The 20,288-nt window shown below is 45.7% G+C and overlaps 1 protein-coding gene and 1 non-coding gene across 2 annotated transcripts; one reads left to right on the top strand and one right to left on the bottom strand.

Annotated features, from left to right (window-relative positions):
• Positions 1 to 1,535: 1,535 nt before the first annotated feature.
• Positions 1,536 to 19,185, top strand: LOC122697836 (placental prolactin-related protein 3-like). The gene is made up of 5 exons (XM_043908832.1): positions 1,536 to 1,590; positions 13,945 to 14,126; positions 16,319 to 16,426; positions 18,184 to 18,363; positions 18,994 to 19,185. The coding sequence occupies exons 1-5, from the start codon at positions 1,536 to 1,538 to the stop codon at positions 19,183 to 19,185; spliced, it is 717 nt and encodes a 238-aa protein (XP_043764767.1).
• LOC122697888 lies at positions 3,572 to 3,678 on the bottom strand. The gene has a single exon (XR_006342219.1). It is a non-coding gene; the product is annotated as a U6 spliceosomal RNA (small nuclear RNA).
• Positions 19,186 to 20,288: the final 1,103 nt, after the last annotated feature.

Below are 20,288 nucleotides of genomic sequence, written 5' to 3'. Positions count from 1 at the left end.
GTTAGATTATGAAAAAGGAGCCAAGAATATCCAGTGGGGAAAGGAGAAGCTTTTCAAAAACGGCATTGGGAAAACTGGATAGTGCTATGAAAAAGTGAAACTGTGCCCTCATCTTTTAGCATACACAAAAGTCAACTAAAAAGGGAATAAAAAATTGAATGTAAGACTTTAAGTGATTAAACAGCTAGAAGAAATCATTGAGGTAATCTTCTTGCCATCGGTCTTTGCAATGAGTTTTTGGGTCTCACACTAAAAGCAAAGGCAACAACTGCAAAAACAAACAAGTGGGACCACATCAAACTCCAAAGAAAGGAACATCAACAAAATCAAATGGCTTTTTACAGATTGACAAAAGATATTTCCAAATCATATATTTCATAAGGGCTTAATATCCAAAAATACATGAGACATACAACTCGAGGGCAAAAAACCCCAAATAATCCAAATTTTTAATGGAGCATAAGAAAAGTAAGAGTTTCAATAAATCTGAAGATCAGACTGTAGATGAGAGACACTGCAAGGTGTTCCTGCTAGAGCAACAAAAGCCTGTGCCTTCCTGACATTACTTTCTTCATCTCCATTCACTTGTTTGACAATGACAGTTCACAGTGTACATTCTTCAGTCAATAGAAATCACCCCACAGTGAGCTATAATATGTACTAAGAACAGAAAAAAAAAAAATATATCTACTAAGAACAGCCTCACAGGGGGGAAAAAAAAGCAAAACTAATACTTGCATACTAACTAATGAGACATATAAAAAGGAAGGTCAATTGTTTCCATATTTCCTTTTAAAATTGAGCCACCTAGTAAGGAAAATGAGTTCAGTGACCTCACTAATATATCGATAGAAAATCAGTTTCAAATGAGATCACTAATGGATTATAATTTGGGGGTAATTTATTACTAGTGTTGAAACTGAAGTCCTTTTGATTCTCTACTGCATTGGGTTGATAATTTATTATAAATATTAATAGCAACATAGGGACACATAGTACTAAAGATATAGTGAATAGAGAAAAACATAGAATATAGTAGGAAGAAGTGAAAGTATGGGAAATCAACAATGGTAGTAAAGTAAAGGGCAGTATTACCTTGAGAGGGAGAAAGGTTCTCAAAGTATATTCAAACACCAAGAATGAGTCAGATGTGAGGAACTAGCTTAATTTGTAAACCAGAAACTCTACCAGAAGAAATTTAAGTTCATAAAAATTTTACAATGTTAATATGCACAATTTAGGCAGAGAACAGGGTAGGGTAGTGTATATAGACATTCAAAACTCTTCATTGCTTAGTGCATCAGGCACTCAAGGACCACCCTCACTGAAGTCTTCTCTATTGCTCAACCTACAGGTACCCTCATGGAGAAAGAGATAGCTCTACTCCACAGGCAATTGAACCCTACTTTTATGGCCTCGTGGCTTTCCTTAAGTAGCATTCGATGCAGCAGATTTCCTCCATCCCATCCCATCCCATCCGGCTGACTCCACACGGTCAACAGGACTTCTCACCCTAGGGTCATTCTGCAGTCCCCATGGCTCCAGCTCTCAGCTTCCATGGACACCAGTGGACTTACAACCCTGTCCGAGGTATGAAAGGCAGCAGCATGGCTTGTCTATGTGGTTCTCACTCCATTCAGACGGTCACTGATTAGTTAGTTCACTCCCCAACAGCTTCAAATGACTCCCCTATTCCAGAGGACGGTCATGGAGGCAGGGATCTCTCCCCTGCGCTTCAGCTCCCTCAGCCCCAGGTGCAGGTTGGTCCCACATGCTCACTCCTTCTTTCCCGTTCCTCCTTATCCCTTCTTTCCTTTCTCCTACCGAGTTCTGTGTGGATCCAGACACTCCTTCTCTGTAGTCAGGGAGTCCTGCCAGTATTCACCTGGTCTTCTGTTAGAACTGCTGTGTCTTTAGATGTTCTTGATGCATCGGTGGAGAGAGGTGTACCCCACTTCCAACTACCCAATCATCATCTTGTAAACCCCCATTTGTGTATGTATTAGAAACGAGTTTCCCTTTCTATTAAGTAACATTGCCATCACCACACCTTTTAACTTTTGTGGTATGTGTACACAATGGAATATTACTCAGCCATTAAAAAGAACAAATTTAAATCAGTTCTAATGAGGTGGATGAGACTGGAGCCTATTATACAGAGTGAAGTAAGCCAGAAAGTAAAACACCAATACAGCACACTAAGATAATATATGGACTTTAGAAATATGGTAACGATAACCTTGTATGCAAGACAGCAAAAGACACACAGTTGTACAGAAGTCTTTTGGACTCTGTGGGAGAGGGCGAGGGTGGGCTGACTTGGGAGAATGGCATTGAACCATGTATATTATCACATATGACATGAATTGCCAGTCCAGGTTCGCTGCATGATCCAGGGTACTCGGGGCTGGTGCACTGGGATGATCCAGAAGGATGGGATGGGGAGAGAGGTGGGAAGAGGGTCAGGATGGGGATACTTTTACACCCATGGTGGATTATTGTCAATGTATGACAAAACCAATACAATATTATAAAGTACCTAGCCTCCAGTTAAAATTAACAAAATAAAATAAAATAGTAATACCAACATAGAGACACATAGCACTCAAGTTACAGTAGACTGAGAAGGACAAAGCTTATGAGGCAGGAGGTGAAATCACAGAAAATTAGCAATGGTATTAAATGAAGGGGCAGTATTGCCTAGAAAGAAAGCAGAGTTCTCTAATTTTTTGGAGACAACACGAAAAAGCCAGATGGGAGCCCATCAGCTTAAACTGTATACCAGAAACTTCACCAGAAGGAAAATGAAATTCATAAAAGTATGCTGATGCTGAACGCCAAAATCCAGACAGTAAGCAAATAGGGAAGGGTATTTGTAGAGACTGAAAACTACTCAGAGAGGTAGACATGGAAGCAAACACACTAATGAGCATCAGAAAAATCAAAGCACAAAAGGGTCTGAAAAGTAAATCGTAAAGAGACTTGGTAGTCTGATCAAAAGAATAAGAGAATCAAATTAGACAACCAAAATAGAAAGACTTGTGCACATGATAGAACCAGAGAATGCTCAGGAGAGAAAGTTTCAGACCTAGTGGACCAGCGAACAGAATCCTCCAGCATCAGGAACAGAAATCCTGAACAGAACTTATGACTGTGTGCTTCTGGGAACGGTGTCAGTTTCAAAGTTTGGGCACAATGCCGCCTAAAAGCAAATGCAGACAAGGATTATAGCTTGCTATGACACTGAGTCACAGACAATAGTGTTTGTTAGCTTACTTTTCTCATTCAACTATAAAGTTAATGAATCACTAACCAAGGATAATTGACACCATCAGCTTGCAGTCAGATCCTCTTTAGTCATTCAATGGATATCTGAACCTGTTATATGATCCCCAGTAACAGTTTTAATCATTAAATTTATTGATGTTTAATTGAAGGCTAATTACTTTACAATACTATACTGCTTTCGGCCAACCATCAACATGAGTCAGCCATAGGTTTACCTATGTCGCCTCAGTCTTGAATCTCCTTCCCACCTTGATTCCCATCGGACCCCTTGAAGCTGTTAGAGAAAAATATGGAAGGCTTCATAAATTTGTGTGTTATCCTTGGGCCAGGGCCATGCTAATCTTCTCAGTATTATTTAAAATTTCTAATATATATGCTACCAAAGCAAACACACAAATAAAAATTTAACAGAAAAAAAATCATATAGTTAGTCATCCACCAACAAATGATCAATTACATTAAGAATTAGGGTATTCTGTTACATTTACTGCCACTTATAAAATTGAATTTTATAAGGTCCAAAGTTCCATGTAGGAATTAAACATATATTTATTCATAACACATGTATACATGCACAGAATATACACACACAAATACGTCTATGTTATACAAGCTATTATTCTCCTTGCCTGTCACAATAAGCTCTTTAGTTGATGACAGAGATTGTCCCAAATTTCTCCAACTTATATGTCTTCTTTTTGAGAACCAGTTCTTTGATTTTTATCACCTAATTTTAAATAACCATTTTATTCTTAGATACCATGCCGCTTTAAACTAACTAAGAGCAGAGAAAACCTAGTAAATGCTGATATCTTATCCTTCATTAAATTACCACTATTCTGGAAAATTGGAAAAAAAATCATATTCAGATCTCATTCAGGAGGATAAAATTCCTGTTTAATCAGTTTCTTGTCCAAACTCTATTCTCCTCACTTCAGTTAAATTTTACTTACTTACAAAGGATGGACAGGAAAAGTAATATTAAAATCATGCTAGCAAGAGTCTATGATTTTATGCTTCTGTTGGCCAAAAGTAGAGCCAGAAGTAATTTGTGAAATATTAAAATACATAATGGAAGCATGAAGGTCTAGTTCTCTTATCAAGCGGTGGTGTTTGGAGATGGTTCAAAAACTAAGCCCCATGGGTTGTCAGGATATACTCCCGACCAGACAGATGAATTTACTCCCTAAAACATCCAAGTCAGGCCTTTATTCACAGAGCCAATGACGCTGTCTTGGGTGCTGATTAGGTAATATTCTTGTATTACTATTTGGAGATTTACCTGCCATTTTCTCGAAGAAACAAATGTAATGAGAAGATTAAGGATGCTTAAAAGTAGAAGAGTTGTCAAGTTGCCTAGAAGCAACGTTGGCCAGGAAAACCAGGCCCCTACACTGATAATTGTCAAAGACTTTAACGGTGAGTGTTTTATAGACAGAGCAGAACAAGTGGATAAAACCAATGTTCTATGGTCACTGCTGTTTTGTGTAAGAACGCCGCGGCAAGACAAAGAGAGTGCCGGAGTATCAGGAGGCTTTTATTGGGCAATCGCTCCCGGGCAGAGCTCCCAGGCACGAGCAGGGGGAAAGCAGGAGTCTGCAACCGGCGGGAAGCGGGGCGACACCTATATACCCTGGCGGCTGCGGACGTGGCGGGACCTTTCCATATATGGTTAGGGTCGGGCTCTAGGGTGCTGGTTGGACTTTCTGGTCTCGTGCCAGTTTTTGATTGGCCAGAGTCTTGGTGCCTTTGTGTCCATCAGTCTGCCTGGTAACAGGCCATTGATTGGTGGATGTCTGTCCCTGGGACTTATCCGGGACTTTCCGGCGGGGGCTTCTCTGTCAGCATTTTCCGGCTGGAGCTTTCCCACCTGCGGTCAGCGTGACCTTTCATCCTGGCCTTTTTGGTATAGGACAAGGGACGACGTTTGTCTTCTGGCTACTTCCTGCTGAACGGGGGCAATGTGGGGGTCAGGGCCGGTTGGGACGAAAGGTCAGCTTATGTAGGATTGTGAGGTGGGTCTATGTCTTCTTAATTGAGTTGAGTGTAAGCTGTTAGTATCATGGCCTGTCCGGTCGTGGCCTGCGCTATTTTTTGGACCCTGCGAAAAACAAGTTGGAGGAGGCAGGGGCCTATGGTGAGGCTCATAACCAGCAGGAGTATAGGGCCTAGAAGTGGCAAGAGGTATGGGAGTAAACCATTGAGTCCGGTCCAGAGGGGGCTTTCCTGGATCTGTCTGCACCTTTGTTCCAGGTCGTCCTGTAGCTCCTTAATCTTAGTCTGGACTATTCTGGAGCGGTTGGCATAGAAACAGCATCTTTCCTGTAAGAAAAGGCATATGCCGCCCTCTTGGGCGGTGAGGAGGTCTAGCCCACGTCTATTTTGGAGGACAGCTTCTGCTAGAGAATCTATTTGCCCCTGAAGTTCTAACATGGTGTCAGCCACATGTTGGACATCTGATATGATCTGTTGGGAGAGCTTGGTGTATGTGTGCTGTGAGAGGCCGATCCCTGCTGCCCCTGCCGCTAAGCTGGTGGATAAGCCCAGTCCCGCCAGCAGGGGTGCCATTTGGATAGCTCGCTTTTTTTTCCTGGCCACATGGTCTAGAGTGGGTATGGGGACTGGTTCTTTTCCTGATATCAGGTCAATGTCTGGGAGCAGGACTGCGAGTACACAGGTTCCAGTCCAGTTTGTAGGGAGGAAAGTATAGGCCAGGTTTCCTCCACAGACAAAGACCAGGGGATGAGGGGCGCATATTGAGGTGGTGATGTTCTGTATTGTGGTGTAGCTGGCAAAGTCTCCCACCCCCACGTCTAGAGCTGTCTCATTGTCTGTTATTTGGCCTCTTAGGCAGTATCCTATTGAGGCTTCTATCGGTTGTGCCTGCAAGGGTGGTGTTACTTTACATGCTGCTGGGTATACAGAGGTGTTGACAGGTTGGGAGAGGTTGGCCGGCACGGCTAGCGGGCGAGGGGTTCCTATGGCTAGGCATATCCAGCAATCTTGGGCCCACTCGGGGCTGGACTGATTTAGGGTGTTCCATGTTAGCTGTATTAAGTTTGTAGATGCTGGGTCTAGTTGCAGAGGGCCCCGCTGATTAGGCAGGGCCAGGGGATGGTAATGGACTTTTGGAAAGTAATGGTCCATTACTTCTTGGAGTCTTTGTTGGGCTTGTTCTCTTCGTGCCATATCCTGGACCCCTCCTCCATCTGAGACGTGTATGGGTGCCTTTAGGTTCCAGCAGACCTCTTTACCTGCCTTATTTGGGCACGCAGGTGAGGAAGGGCCTGGGCCCGATGTACCCGGGAAGTGTCCTGTTTGTGTTGCAGTCCAATAAGTCTTATTTTTTGGGCCCCTGCATTGGCGTGCCTGTTCCTTAAGGTAGCATAGAGAGTGGAGAGTTTCCTGGTATTCTCAGCAAGAGCAGTTCTTGAGCTGACCTGGGGGCAGGGGTTCTGGGGTCTGGATGGCGTTAACGCATTGCCATGAATTGGCTTTTCCAATGTGTGAGTATCCATTTGAGGAAGACTCGTATCCCAACCCTATAAAGTTGTAAGCCATTTTGTCCCCGCAGTTGATTGATTGGACGTGTCTGACCCTTCCCTCAGGATATTGGGAGAGAGTCCCCCCGGTGCAGTCACAAGGCTTTCCTATTTGCCTGGCCAGGATTTGCCTCGTCTTAGCTGGGTCATCAAATCCCCCGTAGGTCTGACCAAGGAGAACAAGCAATAGGAGGGTACCTGTCATTCTTTGGCCACTGGTGGGAAGGGGGACTGGGAGATTTTTAGTTTTGCGGGCCCTGTTAGAGAGGACTGGTATGTGTGTCCTGGCGAAGCCTTTGGACCCGAGTCTAAGCCTGGATCTCTTTCTGGAAGGCCTGGGGGGGCTCGTTTGAGCCTGGTCACATGGTACCAGGGTTCGAGGCCTGAGAGGTTGGCTGCAGTGGGGGTGGTCAGGACTACTGTGTAAGGACCCATCCAACGAGGTTGGAGGGGCCTGGGAGACAGGGTCCTGAGTAGCACCTGGTCCCCGGGCGACAGCGGTCTGATGGAACCGTCACCTTCTCCAGGTTGTGGCAGGACCCGATCTGCATGTTCCCTGAGTAAGGCGCGCAGGCGGGTGAAGAGGAGCAGATAATTGGCCAGGGGAGGTGGTTTTTCTGGGGGAAGATGGGTCAGCAGGTAGGGCCTGCCATACAGCAGTTCGAAGGGGGTCAAACCTGTCTTTGAGTATGGTGTTGTGCGGATGCGGGTGAGAGCCAAGGGGAGGAGGTTGACCCAGGAGAGCCACACTTCTGAGGCGAGCTTGGTGAGGTGGGCTTTGAGGACCCCGTTGGCCCATTCTACCTTACCCAATGACTGGGGTCAGTACAGGATGTGAAGATGCCAGGTGATGTTGAGGGCTGCAGCTACCTGCTGGGTTATCTGCGAAACAAAAGCAGATCCGTTATCGGATTGGAGGGAGCTAGGGAGTCCGAACCGGGGGATGATGTGTTTGACCAGCGTTTTGGATACTATTGCAGCTATTTCGCAGGAGGTGGGGAAGGCCTCGACCCATCCTGAGAATGTGTCCACAGAGTACCAGCAGATAATGATAAGCCCAGTGTTTGGGCATGTGAGTGAAGTCCACCTGCCAATCTTGACTGGGCAGGTGTCCTCTCAGCTGGTGGGTTTCCTGGGGGGGCCGGAGCCCTCCTTGAGGAGAGATCGTTGCGCAGGTCAAACAGGAGCAATGTACGGTCTGGATGGCCTGTCTAAGGTGAAGAGGGGAGAAGAGCAGGCTAAGGAAAGTTAAGAGAGCTCGCGGTCTGATATGGAGGGTGTCATGGATCTGCTTTATGATGGTGATGGCTTGTTGTTCAGGGAGGACCAGTTTTTCGTGGAGGGTGATCCATCTGGAAGGATGTGTTTGTGTCCCCTCCTGGGCGAGTAGAGCTCTGGTTTCTGCCTTGGTGTATTTAGGGGTAAAGGATGTTTCCAGGACCAGTAGAGGGACCGCCTCTTGCTGCAGGGCGGTTTGCTGGGCCACTTGGTCAGCCAAATTATTACCCTGGGCTATGTTATCACGAGCTGCCTGGTGTCCCCGCAATGTAAGCTGGCTACTTCTTTTGGCAGGGGATGGCCTCCAGTAGTCTGGTAATATGGGAGGCATTACATATTGGGGAGCCCTTAGTTGTGAGAAAGCCTCTCTCTTTCCAGATTGCTGCGTGTGAGTGGGCGATTAGGAAAGCGTACTTAGAGTCTGTGTAGATATTGGCCCTTTTATTTCTTGTAGGGCTCGGGTCATTGCAGTTAGTTCTGCCTTTTGGGAAGTTGTTCCTAGTGGGAGGGGTTGGGCCTCAAGGACTTTCTGTAGGGTGACTACAGCGTAGGCCGCTGCCCGGCGCCCATCTGGGTCCTTTTTGGAACTCCCGTCGACAAACATGGTTATATTGGGATCCGGCAGTGGCTCTGCAAAGAGGTTTGGAGGTGGCTGTGTCAGAGAGTCCAAGATCTCGGTACACTGGTGAGCAGGGACTCTTGAGGAAATCGGGGGAGATGGAAGCGCAGATAGCGGGTTCAGCTGGGAACTACATCCCACGGTGACCTGCGGGTTGTCTAGGAATATTAAGTGGAACTGCTGTAGTCTGGAGTCACTGAGGTCAGAGAGGAACCTGGAAGCCAAGAGGTCACTGAGGCGGTGAGGGGAGAAAATGGTTAGAGGTTGATTTTGAAGTAACTTTTTTGCATCCATGTAAACCGCTGCTGCCGCTGCCAGTGCTCGTAGGCAGGGGAATCATCCCCTGGCAGTGGGGTCTAGTTGTTTGGAGATGAAGGCGACAGGCAACAACTCAGAGCCCACCGGCTGTACCAGGGCCCCAAAGGCTATTCCCCCCTTTTCATCAGTATAGAGATGATATGGGTAGTTTGGATTAGGCAGGGAAAGGGGAGCGGCAGATGTCAGGGCAGACTGTAACGTGAGAAAGGCTTGGGTGACCTCGTTTTGTGAGGAGAGTGGCCCCTTTGGGCTTTCTTTTGCTGCTGAATAGAGGGGTCTTGCCAGTGAGGCATAGTTGGGAACCCAATGGCGAAAGAATCCCGCCAGGCCCAGGAAAGACAGGATTTGGTCTCCGTTAGTTGGAGGCTGGATAGACCGGAGGAGTTGGCAACGGTCGGTTGTGAGGGCCTTGGTGGTGGGGGTAATTTGTAATCCCAGGTAAGTAACTGAGGACTGGGTGAGTTGGGCCTTTGACTGTGAGGCCCGGTATCCTCTGGAGGCCAGGAAGTTAAGGAGAGCTGTGGTGTGTTGTTTTGAGAGATCTTTGGAAGAGGTCATCTACATATTGGAGCAGGGTACTAGGGCTAAGACGGCAGACGGCCAGGTCCCGGGCCAGGGCCTGGCCAAAGTAATGAGGGCTATCTCGAAACCCCTGAGGCAGGACCATCCACGTGAGTTGAGTGGCCTGTCTGGTGTCAGGATCAGTCCAGGTGAAGGCGAACAGAAATTGACAGGCGGGGTGGATTGGGATGGAAAAGAATGCATCTTTGAGATCGATTACCGTGAAGTGGGTGGTGCCCGTGGGTATTTGGGACAATAAAGTATAGGGGTTGGGGACCAGCGGGTGTGTAGGGACAACGGCCTCGTTGATAAGCTGGAGGTCTTGGACTAGTCGGTAGGCTCCTGAGGCCTTACGGGCCAAAAGGATGGGGGTATTACATGGGGACGAGGTGGGGACCAGTAGGCCCTCTCCCAGGAGGCAGTTAATGATTGGCTTAAGCCCTCGAAGGTTGGGCTGGGACAGGGGGAACTGGGCCTGAGCCGGAAAACAGGTGGGGTCTTTTAGGTGGATGAGGACTGGGGGTTGGTGTTGGGCAATTGTTGGGATCTTGGTGTCCCAAACCTGGGGATCTATTTGGGAGCTAGAGGACCCAGTGAGTAGCAGTAGGAATCTGCCTGTGGAAGGGAAAGTCCCTGGGGTTAGGTGAAGTGTGGCCTTGAGTTTTGTTAGAATATCTCTCCCTAGCAGAGGGGTCAGGCAGGAGGGAATAACTAGAAAGGAGTGGGTGAATAGGCAATTGTCTAATTGGCAGTTTAAGGGCTTGGTCTCTAAAGGCTGTGACGGCTGGCCGTCAAATCCCATTACTGAGACCCAGGAAGGATGCAAGGTGCCTCCAAAAGAGGGAAAGACCGAATAGGTAGCCCCTGTGTCAACCAAGAAGTCAATCGACTTACCCGCTACCTGGAGCATTACCCTGGGCTCGGCTTGGGTTATCGGGGTTCCTGAGTCTGGGCGGCTTCAGTCTTCATCAAAGGTCAGCAGTTGTAGGGCGGGGTCTGGGCTCGGAGTCATCCTGGGTCGCTCTGGTCCCTTACCCCCTGGGGTCAGGGGCGAGAGGCCGAGGGACAGTCACTTGCCCAGTGCCTACATTGTCTGCACTTTGGGCAGGGCCTTGTGGGCGGTCTTGGGTTAGGACACATTTTGGCCCAGTGTCCCTCTTTGCCGCATTTGAATCAGGCCCCCGGTGGGGGTTTTTGTGGGCCCGAGCCCGTTTCCGGCTGCAGGGTTGCTATCAGAGCCTGGGTTTGTTGGTTGGGGAGGCTGGCCTGGAGTTCGCCCTTTTGTCTCAGTCTGGCTTTACGACTAGCCTCTGCAGTCTCTTCCCGGGCATTGTAAACTTTAAAGGCCATTTTTACCAGGTCTCGTATGGGAGTCTGAGGGCCGCCCTCAGCCTTGGCCAGTTTTTTTTGGATGTCGGGGGCGGATTGAGAGATAAAACAATTGGCCAGAGTGACTGCTCTGGCTGGGGAGTCTGGAGCCAGTCGGGTATATTGGATAAGGGCCTCTGTCAGCCTATTTAAGAACATAGCAGGGTTTTTGTCAGGGCCCTGGGTGATCTCATCCAGCTTGAGGAAGTTGACCACTTTATTAGAAGTGGCTTCCATGCCACCCAGGAGACACTCTACCATATATCTGACCCTGAGTTCGCCTCCCCCAGTCTCCTGATAGTCCCAGTTAGGGTCTGTGTTGGGGACTGCCTGGGCCCCTGGGGGGCGCTCAGGAGAGGGGTTAGTGAAGTGTCTCTGGTTGGCCTGGGTCTTAGAGGCCATCCAGATGGCTTGTCGCTCTTCTGGGGTGGTGGTGGAACCTAAGACCACATAGATATCTTTCCAGGTTAAGGCGTATGAGCGGATCAGTTGGGTGAACTGCTTGATGTAATGGGTAGGGTTGGATGAGAATGACCCAAGCTTGGCCTCGATTTGAGACAGGTCTTGGAGGGAGAAGGGGACGTGGACCTGTGCCAAGCCCTCAGCTCCGGCTACTTGTCTCAGAGGGAGTGGGGGGGCCGGGGCACGGGGAAAAGAATCTTGGGATGACTGTCCATGGGACCATGTGTGTGAGCTAACCAGTGATGGGGAGGGTGTTAGGGGAGGTAATGGAGGATAGAGAATGGGAGTAGGAGGGAGGTGTATAGTTTCAGTCGGTTGTGTATCAATTGAGGAAGTGTGGGAAGGTGTTGTTGGGGCAGTTAGGGAAGTGGGAGTGGGGGAGGGAGCTGCTGGAGTCAGAGAAGCATAGGGCGGGGGGGGGTGCGACCAGGTCTTCTAGGGGAATAGAGAAGGCAGAGGACTCAGGGCCTGGCGATTCTTTGGGAGGGGGGGTCTGGATTTGGGCAGGCGGGCCGTTTAGGTGAGCATAATTTGGGTCGGGGAGCAGGTTGTGCAAAGGGTAGGGCGGGAGCGCAGTGTCCAGAAAGCCTGTATGTAGGGGACCTCGGACCATTTTCCCGTTCTCCGACAGTAATTATCTAGATCATGGAGGACATCAAAGTCTAGCGTCCCTGTGGGGGGCCAATGGGAATCATTATCTAGGGGGTATTGAGGCCAAGCCTCTGAGCACAAAAAAGTGAGCCGTTTTGGCCTGACGTAGCCTGTTAACCTCAGATTTTTTAGGTTGGCTAGCAGGCATTCTAGTGGAGTACACCAATTGGACTCGGGTTTGGAGGCCACTGACCCCATGGTGACCACGTGGGGCTAGCCTCTATTGTCCGGGCTTCCCCGGGCAAACAGAGGCAGCCAGATCGGAGGTCTCGAGAGAGACCGGGGGTTACTCAGCCGATTAGGACATCTCCAGCATGAGCTGAGAACCGGGAGGAGGCACACCTGCTGGATGAGGGCCCGATAACTGCGCACCGGTTATCTGGCCCTAGGAAGTGGTAGCCCAGGGTGGCGGGGCCCAAAGCCAGAGGGACTTACCCCATCGTCTGCCATCTGGGAGGTTGGTCCATGGCTGGGGCACGTATGGCCACGGTGGTGGAGCTTGAGGGGCCCGGCACGGCATGAGCCGGGGCCCTCATCTCGAGCCCCACGTTGTGCGCCAAATGTAAGAACGCCTCGGCAAGACAAAGAGAGTGCCGGAGTATCAAGAGGCTTTTATTGGGCAATCGCTCCCGGGCAGAGCTCCCAGGCACGAGCAGGGGGAAAGCGGGAGTCTGCAACCTGCGGGAAGCGGGGCAACACCTATATACCCTGGCGGCTGCGGACGTGGTGGGACCTTTCCATATACGGTTAGGGTCGGGCTCTAGGCTGCTGGTTGGACTTTCTGGTCTTGTGCCAGTTTTTGATTGGCCGGATTCTTGGCGCCTTTGTGTCCATCAGTCTGCCTGGCAACGGGCCATTGATTGGTGGATGTCTGTCCCTGGGACTTATCCAGGACTTTCCGGCGGGGGCTTCTCTGTCAGCATTTTCCTGCTGGTGCTTTCCCACCTGCGGTCAGCATGACCTTTCATTTGCAGTCAAAGACAAAATATCTTTTGCATTAAGCAGAGTCATCACAGCTCCTGATATGGTCCTGGTTACACACATGCAGGCCGAGAGCCCATAGGCATGTGTGATGTGACATCAGGAAGTGAACAGATGACTGTATTGGTGCCCAGTCACCTCCATCTGCTAATAATGGGACCCGGGAAAATTATTTGCCCTCTCCAAGTCATTGCATCTTCATTAACATAACTTGATGATCATAGTGAAGATGAAGGCTATCTCACAGGGTTACTGTGAAAGGCAAATTTTAAGATGTGTTAAAGTGTTTGGGAAAGTATCAAAGACATGCATGGGGTTATGAAGGTGAGTTAGCAGATCCAAGGTACAGTATCCTTTTTCTCTTAGTATTCTCTCTGTACTCAATAGTAGCGATCAGTCAGTCATGTGTTTACTCTTACCCCAGCGTGATGGTAAACCACACAGATCAACTGTACACTTCTTGTCATTTCCGTATCTGAAATTCAAGCACTGGTCAATGTAGAGTGAAAAAATAACACACTCCTAGAGGACCTGGCTGCTCAGAGTCTGCAGAGTCCCAACATTAAACTGTCTTAAAAGAAGAGCCTAAATACTCTGGCTCAGAATTAAGTTCCAAATGTTTGCAGAGCACAGAAGTACCTCTGGGAGCAATACAAAAATGCAGGGAGTAACCTACTTCTCCAACTATCTATCTGTGCAAATATCACCATCCATCTAAATTCACACAGAAGGTGCTCCTTCTTCCCCACCCCAGCTACTACAGCACGAACTCCTGCTCAGGGCACAGGGAAAGAGAAGGCTTCCCTCCACAGGATGGATTTGATAACCTCAGGTGACTAGATCATCTCAGAATGGCTCATGTTTTTATTTTAGCAGGGTCTTGCCTGCTCCTGCTGCTGGTCCTGTCAAATCTGCTCCTGTGCCAAGGCAACGTATGCCCGTCCTGCGGTCCTGACGTGTTTGGCGTCCCCCTGAAGTTCCTTAGAACAACGTTTAGCCGTGTCTCCAGGCTGTCCCACGACATGCATAACCTTTCGACAATAATGTACAATGAGTTTGTAAGTACTATGGTGGTGGTGGTTTAGTTACTAAGTCGGTTTCGACTCCTGGGACCCCATGGACTGTAGCCCACCAGGCTCCCAGAAGGTACCTTTGTGTAAGTGACTGGGCCATACTGTCCTTTCAACAAGAGGGCTGCATCAGCCAAACTTCAACTAACACACTCTCAAGGTTAAAGAGGTTGTCAGCTCATAAGACGTGGAAATCGAAGAAAGGACCAGTTTTGTGAAATCTGAAAGTTTCCTAGGAAGTGCAATAACTTTTTAAATTTCCTTACATTCATTTTCTTTTTTAAATTTCCAAAATAAATGATTTTGTATTTGTCAGCTAGGAATGCCATAAAAGAATACAACAGACTCAGGGAATAAACACCAGAAATTTATTTCCTCACAGCTCTGGGGGCTAGAAGTTCCAGATCAGGGCACCAGCAAGGTGAGGCTCTGCTGAGAACTCTTTCTTCCCAGGATGGCTTCTCCGTGCGTCCTCACACAGGGTGGGGAGTGGGGAAGACAGACAGAGGAAAGGACACACAAACACAGAGACAGAAGAGAAAATTCTCTGGTGTTTCGCTTCATGGAGACACTAAACCTATTGGATGAGTGTTGTATCCTAACAGCTCATTTAACCTTAATGGGCTTTGCTGGTGGCTCAGATGGTGAATAATCTGCCTGCAATGGGAGAGACCTGGGTTCTATCCCTGTGTCTGGAAGACTCCCTGGAGAATGGAATGGCAAGCCACTATAGTATTCTTGCCTGAGAAATCCCATGGACAGAGGAGTCTGGAGGGCTATAGACCATGGCGTGCCAAAAAGTCAGAACCCTTTTCAAAACACAGTACTTTGACAATTCTGGCTCTAACACATGAATTTGAAGAACACACATTCAGTCCATAATACTATCTGACAGAAAGCACTTTTAGGTGGGACTGGGGAAAATGAAGCATGGTGATTTTCTGGTCCTTCAGTGTCTCTGTGGGCTTTCTTCTCCAGGCTCAGTGTAAATAGCCAATAAATGAGAACTCTCTGCAGTGAACTGGGTGGATGGAACATGTTAAACAAAGCTGAATCCCATTCACAAAAATGAATACTGGTAGTTTTTTTAATGTTACAAATTATTGTTTTAAGATTTGCAGTGAATAGGTGTCCAGCTACAATAGAAGGGGAGTTTACAATTGGAAACAATTATTCTCTTTCTGATGAAGGTATTTGAAAGTTGTATGTTAATTCTTTTAGGTCATTCAAGGAGCACACAATAGAGCAGACAGCTAACAAAAGGTGGTGCTAAAGGTTTCTATTAAATTCATGTAGTTCTGTGTACTCACTAGTGTTTGTTTCATCCTCTATTTTTGACTGTCCATTTTTTTCCAACCTTTCCAAGTAATCTCATCAAATGTTCATAACTTCCGTTAAAGATTAGTTTTTCTCTATCAAAGTGTTAGTTAGATTTTTCTACTCTTATTTTTTCTCAGTCCATTCGTTAGTATTTCCTATAACTTTATGCCATGTTTTTCTGTCGTACCATTTTGTCACTATAAACAATATTGTATTCTGCACCTGGGATGAACAGTAATCTTTTTGGTGAGCTGGCTCAGAGAGGTCAGTCATTACTGTATTACTCCTAATAAGGGAATATATTGGCTCTAACCCACAGTAAACTTGAGATTAAATGGTTAAATATAGGTGCATGCATGCATTCTAAGTCATATCAGTTGTGTCCAACTCTTTGCAACCCCACTGACTGTAGCCCAACAGGCTCCTCTGTCTATAGATTTGCCAGGCAAGAGTACAGGAGTGTGCCGCTGTACCCTCGTGCAAGGGATGCTCTTCACCAGGGATCCAACCTGAGTATTCTTATATCTCCTGCATTGGCAGGAATGTTCTTTACCACTACCGTCACCTGGGAGGCATCAAGTATCGGTACAAAAGTACTATATTTGGTTCAAATACTAAAAAATAGTTTAAAAAAAAGATAATGATAAAATAGAGAAGGGAAAAGTTTGAACTTAGGAAAGTTAGATGTAAAATCATTTTTATAGAGACAATATATAGAAAAAGTAAGAAAAGAATGACTTTCAAATTTTGTGATGCCTCCGCATTAAAAAATTACACATCTTTCAGACATGTTAATGTTCTGGTAATGGGCTCATCTACTGAATACCCAACAACCCTGACTAATTGCCTGATCCCTTTAGGAAGAAAAGTATCCCCAGATTAAATTAGAGTATATCAATGCCACCAATGACTGCCACACCAATTTCATCCATGCTCCTGGAAAAAGAGCAAAAGCCCAACAGATGAACGTGAGTATTTAACCTTGGTTTTTCACCAGATCTAATGTGAAATTAGGTAGCTTACCAGGCTTCAGATTATGAGAGGTAATGGAAACTGTCCATGAAGAATATGGTGGAGGAATTGTAAGCAGTTGAAGAGAAATCATATTATGCAGTTGATGAAGCATGAGGGAAATCAAGGGATAACTAAAGATCTGTAGTAGCAAAATAAACAACAGATCTATAAATTGTCCATGCAGACAAGTTTAGCTCAAGTAATGCATTAGACACAGGATTGCAGCTATTATTCTGCACAAAAACAGGAAATGAATGGGAACTTCCATGTGTAAAAAGAAGTTTGCAAAGGTCATGAATATGTAAGAAACACAACCCAATTTTGAGTACTCCCTGTTAGTAGTGACTTGTACATGGGAGTCCTACACCGCACCACTCGAGCCAGCGCGTCTGCCTTTCAAGGTTCTTCTGATTCTGCTTCTACTTCTCTGACACCTCCTTCATTCGTCACTCTCAATGACTCCTCCGTCACCTTTTATTTTTAACTTGTAAGTTTCTCCCACAAAGGCTTATATAACATTGCTTTGCTTCTCATGGCTGCAACAATTGCCTTGTTTTGAGAACAACACAGTTTACATATCAAGCCTCAATGATTAATGACAACTCCATATTTTCACCATTATAATCTCTCCTTTCTGATTTCCTGCATTGTCCTTCATCCTAACATTATTTAAAATGCTTTCACATGCATTCCCCCTTAAAATTCTATCTTTTCTCTACAACTATCTCAATGATACCAGCATTCTTTTCCTCTGTTAAGCTCATTAATAATGAGGATGATCAAGTAAAGGAAAAGTTCAAAAACAAGGAGGATGAGGGATTTTTCAATAAGCTTGAATTTAAAGTTTATTGAGAGTTACTACATGGCCATACATGTTACTAAGCACTTTATGTGCATTACTATATTTAATCTTACTCAGTTCTCTGTTCTTTACCACTAACACAGTTCATGACTGTAAAGAAATCAAGCATATTAACTAGAGATCTTCAGACCCCAGGATTTTCATGCTCAATTCTGTTAGTAGTAGTGAACCTGGGGGAAAAACCCTCCATTGTGAATCCCACGGATGCTGTTACCAAAGACAACGCTGTCCCGTTTTCTGCCTGGACACATGTCAACAAGACAGACTCTTCTGATACCAGCATGGGGGCAGGTGTTGGGATCAACAGAGGAAAGAAAGCCTGTTTAGGAATGGCATGTCTTCTTGATTGTCTCTTTGTTGTAACATTACAAAACAAATTACCAATCGAAAATCAATATGAATGACTCATCTGATTCATTAATATGAAAGAATCACTGGGTGATAATGATGTGGGCACAGGTAGAATGCCTCTTTCCTGGGTCAGGTACTGCAGGCACATACTGACTTGTCATAAAATACTTAGATTTCTATAATGCAAATAGACAAACATCAAAGAACTCACTGAGTGGGTGGTAGAATTTCAGAGGAAAAAGAAAATTCATGTTATAAGTTAGAACTCATCAGAAGTATTAATTCCCAAAATAACCCTGTTTATTAATAATTCAGTGAAGTGTGAACTAATAGTTTACAGATTACAATTTTGCAACTTTTACTACCTTCAAAAATCTCTGCATACACATAGGAATAACCAAAAGTCTTTTAGGTCAGCTGCTCTGAGCAAAGATCACATGTAACCAAAACCATTGAATTATGATTATTTCAATGAGACTGTTTCTTATGTTTGCTTAGAATGAAGACCTTACTAAGTGGATACTCATGTTACAGTACCTCTGGACTACTCCTCTGGTTGATCCAGGCAATGGGAACCAGATTGAGAAAGACCTCACAGATACTATCAATACAAATGCTTTAGAGAATGCTAAAAAATCATTAAAACTTCAAAAAATCTTAGAGAGGCGATTCAGCCAGGTGAGCATCCTGCAGAGGGCTTTCTTGCTTTGTTCATGAATGAAAGAGTTGACTTCTGTAATGCATAAGGAGTTTTGAAATATTTCATTTTGTAAGAAAAAGATTCATGAATTCTATATGCTAGACTCCTACTACATAAAGCAGGAGCCTAGTCATTTAAAGTGATAGATTCCAATATAAGCAAATCAGAATTTCACTGCAATCTTTGACATGTGCAGCCTTTCCTCTATTGCACACGATTCCACCAAAAGCTTGCGTCTTCCTGGGCACAGGTGGTTGAAATATTTTCAAGAGTAAGAGAACTAGAGAACAGAATTTCCAAGCTCAGCATTTTCCTCAAAGCATCCCAGGACAACTGCTATTGAAGTTCCACTTGTCTTCTTTCTCTGTTCTCCTCAAATCAAAGGATGAGATTGGGAAGGAAGAAAAGAGAAAGTTAAAACTAAACTTGAGTTGTGTTTCTACTTTTTAGATTCCTTACTGTTTTCTTATAGGCTCGCTCAAAAATCCATATGTAGAGAGTTTTACTTTTGCATGTGTTCCCCAAATCATAATTTGAGAATTACAAGGGACAAAGATAAGGAAATACTAATAAAAAGCATAAGAAATCATTATCTTTTGGGTATTCAGATTATTCGTCCAGTCAGGGAGAAGGTGTCCGAGTTTCGCATGTACTGGTCAGGATACCGAGACCTTGTGTCCAGCGATGAAGATGTACGTCATTCTGCACTTTATAACCTGTTCAAGTGCCTGCGCAGCGATTCACGTAAAGTTGTCATGTACAGCAAGATCCTGGCGTGCCGAATCAGCGACGAGTGCTAAATATACATCTATGGCATCCAGCTCGGAGATGGTGCTAATGATCTATCCCATAGCAAGCTTCTTTGAAATTTACAACTTTTACATGCATGCTCTGTGAAATGGGTCTCCTCTTAAAAAAATAAACAGAGACTCTGTAGAGATTTCGAATCTAAGAGGACAATTTGTTAACATTTCTTATTTTCATTGAATTGAAAACCAAAAGAAAAGCCACCCCGACAATTAAGAGAATGAAGCTCCTATTAAAATTAGTCACATATAGCAGAAGCTGGCATTACAAAGAAGACCATTAAGAGATTATGTAAGAATCACAGAAAATTATTCTGGGTCAAGTTATGAGAATCAAAGTATCAGACAATTGTTCATGGTTCTGGTCATGCTACCAAGAAGACTGAATCCTCAGGATCCTTTATGAAAGCCAGCCGCAAACTGTCAGCCCACTGTCACAGTGTTACACCAGACAGGATCAGTGCTTTGCACCTTTGTACAAATAGCATGAGGTTTACTGAACTGTGTGAAGATTGTGAGGATGCTGTCTTAAACCTTCTGGGTTTTTCTAAAAAATATCACAGACTTATAAACAATGGAAATGGATTTCCACAGTGTGGTCATGCAGGGTCTTTTCTGGTTACACACTTCTTATTGTGTCCTCAAACGGGGAGAAGGGCTTGGGACCTCTGTGTGTCTCTGTGCATAAAAGCACTCATCTCATTGAGGAGGCTCCATCCTTATAATTCTATCACCTCAGAAAGGCACAACCTATGGATACCATAAGCATGGGAATCAGGATTTCATCATATGAAATCTCTGGGGGACACAAAGGTTGAGACCATAGCAGATACAAACATGAACTGCGTCCATCATCCTCCAGTGGCTGTCTTCACCCACACTCCACTGCATCCTCATTTTCTGCAACCTTGCAATGATTCCATACATTCTATCACTCTGGGTTTCACAAAGCCAGGTCATTCAAGTGTCAACTCCATCTCATATTCAGCCTATTCCTTGTTTCCCTCCCCCCTGCTGAGGCCCAGGGGACCTACCAGGAAGCATCGATGTATCCATTTCTGCAACGTTCCTTGTCTCTCCCTCTCGGGATCTTCATT

The sequence above is a fragment of the Cervus elaphus genome, chromosome 7 (genome assembly GCF_910594005.1).
Source record: "Cervus elaphus chromosome 7, mCerEla1.1, whole genome shotgun sequence".
NCBI lineage: Eukaryota > Metazoa > Chordata > Mammalia > Artiodactyla > Cervidae > Cervus > Cervus elaphus.
The sequence above is the reverse complement of the archived record's forward strand: the minus strand, read 5'-3'. Positions and strand labels throughout refer to the sequence as shown.